The sequence below is a fragment of the Watersipora subatra genome, chromosome 7 (assembly GCF_963576615.1).
Source record: "Watersipora subatra chromosome 7, tzWatSuba1.1, whole genome shotgun sequence".
NCBI classification, from domain to species: domain Eukaryota; kingdom Metazoa; phylum Bryozoa; class Gymnolaemata; order Cheilostomatida; family Watersiporidae; genus Watersipora; species Watersipora subatra.
The window spans coordinates 47,677,840-47,691,645 of record NC_088714.1 but is presented as its reverse complement, the minus strand read 5'-3'; the positions used below and the strand labels follow the sequence as shown (position 1 = coordinate 47,691,645).

Genomic DNA, 13,806 nt, shown 5'->3' with positions numbered 1-13,806 from the left:
ATGGATACCCGGTGTATCAGTGCGCTCTTGAGGTGTAAGTGACTGCTACCAGGTTCTAATACCAGAGCTATCAGACTCTAGGGGAAACCAGGGGTGGCAAAAAATCAGCGAATAATCACTTACAGCATATGTAGGCTGCAGAGGACTAGACATCGCGGAATCTCCCAGAATCCAGACGTGGGACTCCTTAGTAAGAAAGCCGCTACGTTGAAGAAAGGGAGATATGATCGAATCGCTGTAATTGTGCCCTTGACCTCGAGAGGGCACGAAAAAGCCCGTTTTTTTTTAAGAAAGACTTTTTAGCAGCTGACGTTTTAGGCGCGAAATTCAGTAATCTCCCGCCTGAAGACGATATATTTCCCCGCCACGATCACTTCCATTTAGTACCTGTCGTGTGAATGCAAGCTTACCGTTTCGGTGCTGCTCTGAACATTCTGACCGCATTTAGCTGTTATTTCTGTCATTCTACCCTGTGAGTTATTTACGACACGTGGCTATTTCATGCTTTTATTTTGCTTTTTTGTTATCAAAATGTTATTGTTATTTTGTTGTTTTATGTGACATTTTACAAATGATGGCTGAGCCTTCCGACATGCATACTTCTTTGCACTGGAGTCCTCAATTATTGAGTGGAATCTATGATCAAAATACTATAATCTACAATTGCAAAAGCAGCATTTTTCATATCTTAAATTTCGTTTTTTTAGCAATTCAACTGGGCGATTGCACATGATTTTGATAAATAGGCTTTCTAATAACGCAACTTTTTTTAGATGTCCAGAAACGGAGAGTGGTCGCCTATCAGGGGCGGTTATAAAGATAGGATCAGTGACCCTAGCATGTCAGCATGGAGCAGACCATGATGCTGGAAAGAAATTGAAATTAAAATTAGCTGTGAGTAAGCTCTTCATGCCTCACAAAACTGATGACCTACTCTTGGCTTTGTGTGACCAATTGATCAAACCTCGTGTATACTGTGGATGTAGTTACTGTAATCATTCAATGATAACGGTTCATTTGCTAGTTTCATAATCCTGATATAATAGATATGTACTGCATGTACATTGTGACATTACATTTTTTGCAGATCTTAATCACTAAATACACTAAAGCTATAACAATTACTATAAGTTTCTATACAACTCTATACGAAATTTTGACCTTATGATGCCAACACTCGAACGAAACAAATCATATGGCGAGGATCCACTGTACCAGATTTCTTAGCTTTCATTATCTTTGTTAAGTCACTTATGACTATATTGTCAAGTGATGGGAAGTTCTCATTGTTTTACAGATCCTGCACGCTAATGGGAATCATTGGCTGGCTTGCACCTACATTGGATCTAGTACATTTGCACGGCTATTTGATTCTCTTGTCTTTGACCTTGACGATCAAGCTCTGAGAGGGATTGCCAGTAAGTGTTTGTGCAAACCAGATACAAAGCTTGCTCTTACTCAATTTTTTAAAGGTGTTTGCCGGGATTGTACAACATATCACATGATAGAGACTGATATTTAAACCTGAAAATGATTTGTCTTGCCTAAACTCATAAAGCGAAGTCGGGTAAAAATTAACATTGAACCATAACTTGGCTGACTCACAGGAGATTGATCAATAACTTGGCTAACAGATCATGCTTTGGATCTAAATTTTGGGTTCTCATAATTTCTTGCAGAGAAGTCACAAATGCTGCTTGGATCAACACTTTGCATCTATAACACAGACAGATAAACATAGTGGTACTGTGTTTCGATCAAGAAAAGTGTTACCTCACACACCTTTACGCATTTGCTAATTAAATACATTATGTTATGCAACATCTGGATACATTAGTGTCCATTCACATTGCACATTGGTTTTACCTGCAGGTTTACACAAGACCCTGGCACCACATCTGCGGCTCCGATGGGAAAGTGTTCAGAGGCAAGATGGAGCCAATGACTGCGGGCTGTTTGCAATTGCTTTCTTGATAGAGACACTATTTGGGTTCAACACGGCCAAGGTATAAGGTTATGCGGGTTTAATTTATGACATTCCACTTTTGTTTTGATGAAAGGTAACATTGTTTTTTATATATATTAACTTCTGGAATAGCCGTATCATTTCTTTCCCACTTGCAGCAATTTGAGTTCAGAATTCAATTTTGTCCATCGTTCCCTATGCATTCAACTATATGTACAATGACTAAATGACAATCTTTTGATGATATGTTTCTATGCTGACTTGCAGATTAAACCCAAGTAAGAAGGGTAAGAGCTGAGCTCAATGTGCAAATACTGTTTCCTAATACCTAAATTTGTTTTAGATTTCCTCTTACAACTGAGTCTTGTCTCAATAATGGGCTCAAGGCCGTGTCCAAAAAAGACTCACTTTCACACACCAGAATCTGTTCTGAAAATTTTTGATTCTACCACTGACCATTACATTGCATCAGCCGATAAATGAATGCCTAGTCAGAAAGGTGATGGTCGAAACCGCTGTTGCCGACAGACTACAAGTTGAATTCATGGACTTAGTCACAATTAAAGAACAGACTATTATGTATACACTTCGCAAGAACCATTCTGTTGACATAAAGTACCAATCTCGGCTTCCCATTTCTGTCACTGTTGATGTGTTTAGCTCATGTTCTTTGAAATTTTGTTTGAATTTTAGATCTTGACAATTACAAAGCATAATGTTCATATGCTATACTAGATTTTGTATGAATATTCTGTGTAATTATAACCAAGTGTATATGATTATGAAATTGTAATAATTGTTACGAAATCTAAAGAGTTATCAGTGCAAACTCTGGTGGAATTCTAATCGGCATCTTTCTATTCATACATATTATATTATCATCGAAATATGAGTCAGCTTTATATAAAAAATGAAACTGAATGATATGTGAATAGCTTTACACTATACGCTACCTAACTTTTCCTATTTTTTGTTAGTTACATCACCACCCCTTCATAGTTTCCTTATTTATCGCAAACAATGTAAAAGCTCTATTGTGTTCATGTGAATTGTTATAAATTTTTTAGGTTTAACTAATTTTATTTTGAGACAATTTTTAAAACAAAAAATTTTAAAGTTACTTTTGTGTGAGTGTGCTCTATACTGCATGCGAATGGTTCTGTTTACTGAAGGTTTCTGAACTTCAAATAAAGATAGCATCTAGAATACAAATCTATTTAGTAAATGGATGTATATACTGCACCAGCAAAAGCATAAAGATTTTGATATTGTGTATGTGAGGTATGATTTATCAGTGATCACCGTCAGCAGTAATAATACAATAATTTTCAATAAAAAGCCAAAACAGAATTTACTTGAAGTTTTCTTCTGGAGAAACAACCCCTTAAAAGATTACATATGGTATTTTTGGAGGAGAAACAACTCTGTAAAAGTAGTTACAACCTCTGCAGCAAGCAGAGGTTGCACGCACTTGATTTTTGTGCGTATCTTGTAGTGGAATCATAGCCTTATAAGCTAGGGAAATCGCCAAAATAATCTTCCTCTTAATTTGAAATACATGTAGTTGCTATAATGTTCCTATTATCAATGTTCGAGTATGTCTATTATAGAATTTCCCGCCTGGTGACGACAATTACGAAATAGGTATCCTCTCGACTGAACAACCTGCCATGATTGGCCGGCGAACGGTAACACTAATTTATATTAACTTTCCCGCCTCCAAACGTCAGCTGCGAAAAAGTCTTTCAATATAAACAGCTCCATGATTGGCCGGCAAACGGTAACACTAATTTATATTAACTTTCCCGCCTAAAAACGTCAGCTGCGAAAAAGTCTTTCGGTCAAAACAGCTCCATGATTGGCCGGCGAACAGTAACGCTAATCATACTAAATTTCCCGCCTGAAAACGTCAGCTGCTAAAAAGTCTTTCTTAAGAAACTCCCGAAAAAGCCAGTTCTTTAACTCGCTCTCTTACTGCCTTTAACTCGGTGAGTACAGACGTGTATATTTTGTCTCCTAATAGCAACAGTTTGTAAACAACTCAATGAAGTGAAATCCCGCAAGTTCACAGCCAGTAGATTCGTTGTGGAGTTAATATCTTGGTTTGATCTCGGCGATGCTTTTCATAACCGCTAATCACAGTAGCGTTTTATCGTCTATTGTAGTCCTAGCCACTCACGATCAATGTCGTATATTGACACTATACGACACTGCTCACGATAAACCATCGCACTCTCCATATGGTTGTATAAGTTTATTGTCTACGCTTTCAGCGAGCGTAATTATTCGCGATGTACACGTACTTGCTCTCCTAACGTTTTTATTAGCCAGCTAATCAAAACTACGATTCTATGCAAAAACCTTATGTAACCTGCAGTAATACAAAGTAATTAATACACAAAAGAACAAGTAATACAAGGGCTTAGACTTAATAACTCCGAATAATCTTTAGTGATTTTCGCCCAAGTTCGACGGTTACAAGACCGTAATCGCCACTGTTCGTTGAACAATGGCATCGTCAGCACCTCAAGGTTATCGAGGACCTGGCAATCCACAATCTAGCCAGGCAGAGCATTCGAGACATCCCAATGTACCAGACAGCTTTATTCAAGTCTCTTTCAAAAGAGATGTTGCCAAAGCTCGGGAAATCTTAACGGTTAGTAGTGCTGCAATTTTACAACAATTTCTCACCAATCTTAGGTTGGTTCGATTATTTTTGTTAGTTTTTAATCTGTCTATGCCAACATTGCTTTCAGAATATTGAACTAAACTTTTTAGAAACCTTGTTGTAAATGTTGTTATAACCATCTGGCTCGTTTCATACTTATCGCTAAGTATGGTAGACGACGCTTTAGATTGTTATGTAATGTTACAGGAGCTGCTCAAGAAAGCGACTGTACTTCTTCAAGAGAATGCCAAACACCCTGGAAAGTATGTAACTTGTAGTAATTACCTTTGTAATGATTATTTCTGATCCTTCTAATTATCTAATACATGTACAAATAAATAATAAATTGTAGTTGAGACCCAACATTCCCAGATAGCTGCTGGATTCACCAGGTTCAGTGCAAGTTGTCATTGTTGAATATTAGTTTTAGGCTATGTGAACAAATGCGAATCAAAAGCAAACGTAGTCTGAAATTTACCACACAGTTACAGCGTTCCGTTTTTATGGGATATTTCAAGCATGTTTTCATACATTGCTACATGTTAGTTTTTGTGACATGGTAACTCGGAAAGTTTTCAGTTTTTATTTAAAGAATGGATGACTCGCAGAAAGTAATGTATGTCAACTGAAACTACATTAGGGGTGCGAATAAAAATGTATAAAACATGTCTTGCTCTAAGCTTTTCTTATGAATGTTTATGATATGGTTGGGAGATAGTTCTACATGTGACTCAACATATCATGCGGACTATCATTGATATTAACTCTATTTGGTGCTGAACTTCAAAACAAGTGAATTTTAAAATGATTGCTCAACTCTGCTTGATGTTGTTTTATCAGTCAAAAGGATGCCCAACGGCTGCGTTTTGAAAAGGGTCTGGAAGACGTATTTTCTGTTCTGGATCAGATTGAGACAAACCTAGTAAGTACTGTTATCACCTACTAAACGTTGTTTAAAGCTAAAGAGCAGATTTGTACTCTTTCAATGTTTAGCCTTCTGAAGTATTTATAAATTCACTACCTTCGCCCTAGAGGGACTTTGCGTGACAAAATATTGCCAAATTGTCTATTATGAACCGAGCTACGCTATAAGCATTCATTTAATTTTAAAGGTTGACTTGCACCAAAATTCACATTTCCATTATTTGATATCAACAGATTCGCCATGTCTTGCTCTGCTGTGTTGTAGGTGCAAAATATGTGGAAATGTGATTATAAGTTCTTAAAAGCTCAAAAACGAACAATTAATCGCAGCCATCTCAAAAACGCCATAGATTGGAATTCGTTTTCAAAACAGCTCAAATGGGGCGTAGTTGAACAAGATGGCTTCTGTTTACACTTTCATGCAACCTCATTTGTCGAAATATTTTCACAAATATACTTCACGCATTCAATAAAACCATGTCTATTGTCCTTACGTGTCTGTTTCATCATCATTGTATTGCTGTCACTCTGAGCACTGATATCTCAAAACCTACTGTAAAAATTCGTTTAACTTTTTAACCTTAGCTCGAAGGAGTGCATACCATTCTCTGATGAACATGAAGAGCCTGCTGCTCACCCGCGATAGTCCAAAAATACTGCAGAAACTGTTGGCATGATTTGGCAGAAAGTATGGGTCACATGATCAGATTATGACTAGATGGTTAGACCAGGCTGAAACGATACTGTGAAGTAGCGAGCATTTATATTTGGTACGGGCTTTCCCATAGAACCTGAAGTATTTGTCATAAACTAGTGCTACGAGACGTTTTATATTGAGCCTTTTATTGGCCTTTAATTTCACGTGAGAACATCACGTTTCAAAACAGTAACCAAACTGTTGGAGTATGTCAGCCAAATAAAGAGATTCCAAACTACGGCATTTTTGTGATGGCTGCGATTAACTGTTCGTTTTTGAGCTTTTAAGGGCTTGTCATCACATTTCCACATATTTTGCACCTAAAACACTGCAGAGTAAGACATGGTGAATCTTTTGATACCAAATAACCGTAATGTGAATTTTGTTGCAAGTCAACTTTTAACGACGCTACATTTTAGTATTTTTTTAAACTATCCTTCAAGCCCCCGCTCAATCACTGGACTACTGTTCTATTGCAAGTGAGCTGGTTGTATGCTTTGAAGTGCTAGATGCTTCCTGATGATGTCTGTGTGGAAGATTATGCTTAGCCCTAGTAGTTATGTTGATCACTTTGGTTTTACAGAAGTTGGCTATACAGTGGCACTCGCAGTCACTTGACTCTAGGAAACAGGTTGGTCTTCCAATAGCAAGTCGGAAGACTGACGAGGCTCAAATCCCTCCACAGAAATGCATTCAACTACAGGAATATATGACAGTGAGTGCTCTTATAGCTGTGTTTGATTCTCTATGTATGTTACCTCTTTATACTGTGTTGGTTAACATTGCTCGCTAGCAAAATTACCTTTTGAAGACCCAACATTACAAATAAAAAGTTGTAGGCTGAGAAAAGCTGTCATAGAGCAAGCAAGTCATAGGAAACAAAGTATTACATTCAATAATTTGTTGTCTGTGATGCTACAAGAAAACGGCTGTCCGTGATAATTAACGATAGAGCTTTGAAAATATGCAATAAAAATTAAGACTAGCTGAATATCTCTGTCATTTCTTCTACCCAAGCACCGCCTGTTGCTCTTACTGGTCTTACATCACTCAGGCTACAATGCTAAATTTGCTTGTCCTTGAAGGAAATGTGATGTGGCAGTAACAACAATTTTTATTGATTTTTTATAGTTTTAACATGTACGCATTATATGAGTTTGTTTCAATGCCCTAGGTGATTGTCTGAAGCATTTATCATCCAGTTTTGAGCTGAAAAATGTACAGTAGACCCTCTTACCATGTAAATAATCCGTGCTGGGAACGTTTACATTATAAGGATTTTACGCTATACGAACAGTAAAATACATGTAAATTGCCTAATCCGTTCTAAGATCTTCCCAAACTCATTCATTTGTTCTATCAAATAGGAAAAAAACTTGAATTTAATGTATAGTAACTGTAGTATTATTGGTTTGTAACGACAACTTTTCTCCTTTTTCTTATCACTTTCAATCGATATGTGGTCCATGTTTCAGCAATTTTACAATAGGTTAAGGGGTGACCACATCTCCAATGTCAATGTACATCATTTTTCTCTTTTTTCCAGGCAGCAAGGTCTATTCCGCCTGGAAAAATAATACAAACTATCTTCTCTAGTTCTAAATTAATGTAACACAAAAATATATTTTTACTATACATAATAAGAGTGGTGTCTATCTGACCGTTCCTCTATTTGTTGCCAAAATTTGAGGTTAGAATAAAAGATAGATTTCGACGCGCCTACAAGTTGTGCTTAGTATACCAACACTCTAACACTTGAATCACTCAATCACCTGAATGATTGTATGGCTACTTGTTCTGTGTGCTTTATCAACACACCCAATGATCTCTCATGGCGAACTAAACTGCCAGGATACTAGTGTGTATCATGGAGAAGTCCATATACCGTGAAACATGGATAACTCGCCCTCGGATATAGCGAACACATGGTTAACTCGAATGGATTTGCTTGGTCCGTTCCCACGCAATGATAAATGGCTTTATATAACTCGACCTCGGCACCGTTAACTCGAATAGTTTTTTGCCGAATTCACAAACGGTTTCCGTTCAATTTATTTCAAAGGAGTTTCCACTAGTCGCGGAGCTGAGACTACTCTGCTTTCTTAACGAAAGCGCTTTTAGTACGCGTATGGTGTACGTATAATTTCCCCCGTACCGTATAATGGAACCGAAAAAGAAATCGTATAAAAATGATTAATAGGGTCGCTAAGACGTTCGCTTAGTTACGGCCAAGCTATAAACATTGGAAGGTATTAGCGATAAAAATTTAATAAAGATAGACACAGCATACAAAAAACATTGTAACAGTGATTATATGCGGATACATAAAGATAAAATGTCACAAATAGGCTCGTGGCTTGGCGTCCGCTACAACAGACATCCGCTTTACGATGGCATCACGCAAGCAAAGAAAAGCGTGGAAACCTTCTGACAAACTTAAAGAACTCGAGGAAATTGAAGCAGGACAAAAGCTATCAGCATTATCAAAAAGAGAAAATCTTCCAAAAAGTACAGTGTCAACATGGATTAAACAAAAAGAAAGAATAAGATCGTTATGTGACCAAAATTCAACAAGGCTAAGAGATCGTTCAATGTCGCACGATGATTTGGATGGTGTATTATTGACTTGGTTTAAACAAGTGCGTAGTGAAGGCGTACCTATCGATGGGCCAATTTTGTTAGAAACGGCTAACAAGTTTTTAAGGACTATAATAACTGTTTAAAATCTATTTCTACAATAAGTCACACTGTTGATCTTTGTCAAAAAAATACCTTGTCACAGACTACACTCGATAAGTTTTTTAAATGAAACAACCGATCAGATGTAAAGCATGCTTTTTTGCATTGGTCATAAATGTTTACTTATTTCCAGTTTTAAAAATTATCAGAAAGAATAAATATTTTTCTATTGGGCTGAGATTTGTTTGCAGTTTTAGGTGATGTGACTGACAAGACGTTTTAAGATTAAAATTGGCAAAATTGATCTCGAGTAAAACACTCGGAAGAAAAAAACGTCTTCTGAACGTTTTAACCGCGATTAGGTTTTGCCAATTTTAATCTGAAAAAGTTCTGGCAGTCACATCACCTAAAACAACACACAAATCTCAAGTGTATAAAAATATCTATACTTTCTGATAAATACTTTAAAACTCTACATCAGATGCCGTTTAACTTACAACAAACAACTTATACTTTAGTTTTATATATACATGTAATTTGTATATGTATCTACTGATAAATACATTCACTTGTGACTGTGCTCTGATAACTTGAACACTCTGATAACTCAAACACTTTCGCTCGGTCACGTGAAGTTTGAGTTATCCATGTTTCACTGTACATTGATTTCTCTCTCAAGTCTAAGAAGAGAGAAAACGATATTTTTAAGGCTACATACGAGACTCTTGTTATTCATATCGAATTTGAGAACTTGCATCGACTTGACGCTTTACATTGGATAGAATTTCTTAACGTAATATGAAGCAAAAACTTGACATAATAAATTCTTGACGTTATGTTGAATTTTCGTGATAGGTGGTATACAGTCATACCTCTCCATACGATTGCCCCAGCATTTGAGAAACTCAAGATGCGAGCTGACTTTCTGACAAGTTTTTTCTTTGAGATACGAGTAATATTCGAGATACGAGCATATGAGCCGGTTCTTGATGGCCACTACACTATATGGTCAAGTATGCGAGAGCCCGCTTTCAAGAACAGCATCGCTCAGTTTTTATCCTCAGCTCAGTTTAAAAAAAGGTTGGCTGAAAGTTAACCTTTTTCAAACTGCTTAACCGGAAACAGATACTAAAAATGCAAAGACAAAATTGAAGAAAATTTAGCGTAGGATTAAAACTTTGCTTCAAGTGTGTGTTTAGTAAGCTAAATTTATTAAAGTTCAATTCAAAGTTTCTAGTACGTAGGGTCACAAAAGCTTATTGTACTGAACGTGTTGCTCTCTCTCTCAGACCACCGTTATTTACAATGTCTGTATCGAAAGTAAAACCTTCTAGTAGTGCACATAGGGACGTTACATTTTATTGCAGATCATATCAACTAAATAGGTATTGTAGGTACTGAATGGCAACAATTAAAAACACGTTTTTTCTACCGTAATATCCTGTTTAGGTGGTGTTTTCATAGCATGGTAACAAATTAATTTGTACTTGGCGATTTTATATAGGAAGTAGTGCCTTGAGACGGGAGTAAATTGACTTATGAGCTCTGTGCCAGCATGCATGAAGCTCGATATCGAGTTATGTGGAAGCGAATGTCACCTATATTTTGCCCTCTCTGGTGGAGGGATATTAAACCTTTTGGAAGCAATAAATATGCTAACTTTCATCCAATTTGCCAAAGATCTCTTAATAAATATGTATTGAGAAGCCGAGAAATGTTTCTACCAGTTGATATCTATTGCTTGCAATTAACCTCCAATGATATTATAGCCTGTGTCCTGCTTTGCAATTTTCTGCAGCTTTCAATTTTTATTTCTTCTAAATTTGGACACACATTTTTATTTTATATCTATATTTAACATTGTTGCATAAAAACTCATTGCACGCATTGATAGGTTTGCTACAGTTTGCAGGTACAACTCGCTTTTTATGTGCAATAGAAGAGGGGTTATGAGCATCGATCCATTGTAAATCAGATTACCGCAATCATGCTATCAAATCATATGCTATAAATCTGCTAATTTCTAAGTTATATAATGATATCTATAAAATGCCATAAATGTCTATTTATAAACAAGGGACATAAATGAACCATATGTATTATGTAGTATATATGCGGAAACACAAATTCACCTTATCAAAACAAAAATGTTTGCATCGTTTACTCGGCCAGCTGCATTCTGATTGTTGCTTTCGATGAAACGAACATCTTCTCGCTGTTCAATACCTTCCACAATGTCTTCTGATCTCAGCTCTTTTCCTGCACAACTGAAATAGTTGATGTTAGCGTCTAAACAGTTTTTTCAGCGGAGCAAAACTTTACATGTTGCATTTCACACAAATATATGCAATAATGAGCTATTAGCCTCATGCCCGTTAAGTACAACTTTTAGCCTAAAACTAGTCATTCATATACCATTGTAACTGCAAACCATTTTTATATACTCTGAAGTATCAAGACCACATTAACCAAGGAACTACTATTAACTTGAGACATTATTATTTCTATGGTGTTGCTTTCAAAGAAGTTTTAATGAACAACAAACGAAAAGCTCTGTCCCAGAGTTCTGTTATTGACGTAAACGATTAATTATTAATACGATTTTTGGACACTACTACTGATCGCTTGCTATTAAGGGTTCATAAAGATCAAAGAAATCAACGTGAGGGTGGTGCTCTATTTTTTAACACGTCTCCCATAGTGGTGGTCAAATAGAGATGGTGTTTGATTGGCGGTTTTACTGTAAATCTGAAAATAGACTGCGTACAAGAACATTATAGACTAAAACTTTGCTTCTATTTTCTGGAAAAATGTCAAGTGCAAAGATTTCTTTTATTTTAAAGAAAAACGATCAGTGTGATTGTGGACCTTTTTTCTTCCCAGCTACAAATGTATGTTCAAAGGACGCACTTACTTCTAAAAAATAATTGAGGCACCCTCATTGCATATCAGTGTGGAGAGCATGGCTCTGAGACGTTTTATAATCAAGATAGGTACACTTACTGTGTCTGTAACTATTCAAAGATCTGAGAGACAGATATGTTATACATGAAGTATCCAAACATAGTATTCAAATTTTGGTGTTGATAAGGAATAGTGAACAAAACTTAGTAGGGTAGTAACCTAGTAGGGCACACAGCAAGAATGATCAGTATGAGCAAAGATTGGACAAGTTGATAGCATGTGGTAGTTGTGGCAAAGCAGCAGAGACAAGTTGATAGCATGTGGCAATTGTGGCAAAGCAGCAGAGACAAGTTGATAGCATGTGGTAGTTGTGGCAAAGCAGCAGAGACAAGTTGACAGCATGTGGCAATTGTGGCAAAGCAGCAGAGACAAGAAGGAAAAATACAACAAAAAGAATGTTTATAACTATCAAACCATTATTCTCTTGTGTATCACAGGTAGTTTTTTATGCTGCCAAACAGTCAGTGGATTGGTTATGTAATCATTTCTCTAATAAACATTGGTTACTTCTAGGTAGTGAAAGTTCAGATACAAGCAGCAAAGGATCTTCATGATCTAATCACCGACATGGAAAATAGGCTGCCTAGATCAAGTTCAGTTCAGTCAAACGCCGGTCCTCCTACCATATCAACCCCTTCTGGCAATAGACCTCTGACTCACCAGTAATGCCTGAAAGCAGCACGCAGGTTCAGGATGATGAAGAGATGTTACTTTGGAGTTTCAGATGATCTTCCTTGGATTCATCTTGTTTACGGGCAATCCGACTATTGACCATTGCTTTGGGTTGTTGAAGTACTTTGAGATAGCATTTTTCTAACAGTTTGTCTTGTGATGACCTGAGTGAATTTTGCTAAGTTGGAAATTATGTTAAAAGCTGTTTGATTTGTCAGTCTGACACCATGCATCAGATTTAGACAGCAAATAATCAGCAGGGTGACTGAAATACAGACGCATGTGCTTTCAGTTGATTGTTGTGTAATGATCATTGTATTTTGAAAACGTATGTCTTATTTACAAATGTTTTATCGTTAACTAGACTAGCAAAGAGGTCACAGGCATGATTTCATTATTTATTAGCTGTATCAAAGCTGTTTTACAGGTTAGCCGACCTTGACTGTATGACCTTAGCTGTATGCCTAATGATAATTTTTTGTCTCTTGATGCTATTGCATTTGTGAAGGAAATGCATTTGGTTGGGTTTTTGTAACGAAATACAAACATCACGACAGTGTTGATATCTAGAACCACAATTAATTTTATTTGTGTATAAAACTAGTTAATGTGTTGAGATTTTGTACTACTAATTTGCTTAGAAGAGTTTGCAAATAAGCACTTTAAAATAATAAATCAGCTTTGTGATGCTCATGCATAGAATTGCTACAAATATACAAACGTTGAACTACTATTGTTAGTGATGTGCTCCTAGTCAGCATTGGTGATAATGCAGGTCTGAAGAGGAAATACAAGCTATTGGAAAAAGAGATATATTAGCGACTGATTAATTTCAAGTTAATTTGTTTGGCCTTCTGTAAGACTGGAAGATCAGGTGTCTGAGAGGATGAGTCCAGTTTGAGCTCTACGCTTCCACTGGAGGAGGCCGACATCTACAAAAGGTATACATCTGGAATACCACACTAATCACTCCAACATAACTAGCTGGTGTACTATAAATAGTTAAATTGGTTCCTGTCATCCACCAAGCTGTGAAATATGGTGAAGGTCATTCCTTAACATTCAAAAAGTCACAACAATTTTCCACTAACACAGAATCACAAATTATTGGAGAATCAGGTTGTGGCATGCCGCGTAAATGTAACAACTTCAAGCATTTCAAACTAGCCTTACTAAATAAGAACGATCTATATATATTTCTCCAAGTTTGTTTGTATTTGTCTAGCTATAGCTATT

At 36.6% G+C, this 13,806-nt stretch overlaps 3 protein-coding genes across 3 annotated transcripts in view; 2 read left to right on the top strand and 1 right to left on the bottom strand.

Annotated features, from left to right (window-relative positions):
- The first annotated feature begins 398 nt into the window (after window positions 1–398).
- LOC137400834 (uncharacterized) lies at window positions 399–4,137 on the top strand. The gene is made up of 6 exons (XM_068087175.1): window positions 399–472; window positions 774–894; window positions 1,298–1,418; window positions 1,873–2,006; window positions 3,577–3,654; window positions 4,132–4,137. Exons 1-6 carry the CDS (start codon window positions 399–401, stop codon window positions 4,135–4,137), a joined length of 534 nt encoding a protein of 177 aa, XP_067943276.1.
- On the top strand, window positions 3,960–13,146 carry LOC137400340 (mediator of RNA polymerase II transcription subunit 29-like). Its single transcript, XM_068086670.1, has 5 exons — window positions 3,960–4,622; window positions 4,842–4,897; window positions 5,475–5,556; window positions 6,839–6,970; window positions 12,412–13,146. Exons 1-5 carry the CDS (start codon window positions 4,476–4,478, stop codon window positions 12,562–12,564), a joined length of 570 nt encoding a protein of 189 aa, XP_067942771.1. The 5' UTR covers window positions 3,960–4,475; the 3' UTR covers window positions 12,565–13,146.
- Window positions 13,147–13,325: 179 nt separating this feature from the next.
- The window catches only part of LOC137400833 (poly(A) polymerase type 3-like), a 62,229-nt gene continuing 61,748 nt past the window's right edge, over window positions 13,326–13,806 (bottom strand). Inside the window, exon 18 of the mRNA XM_068087174.1 lies at window positions 13,326–13,502. Within this exon, the coding sequence (XP_067943275.1) occupies window positions 13,386–13,502 (117 nt within the window). The 3' untranslated portion in view covers window positions 13,326–13,385. The remainder of the gene's footprint in view (window positions 13,503–13,806) is intronic.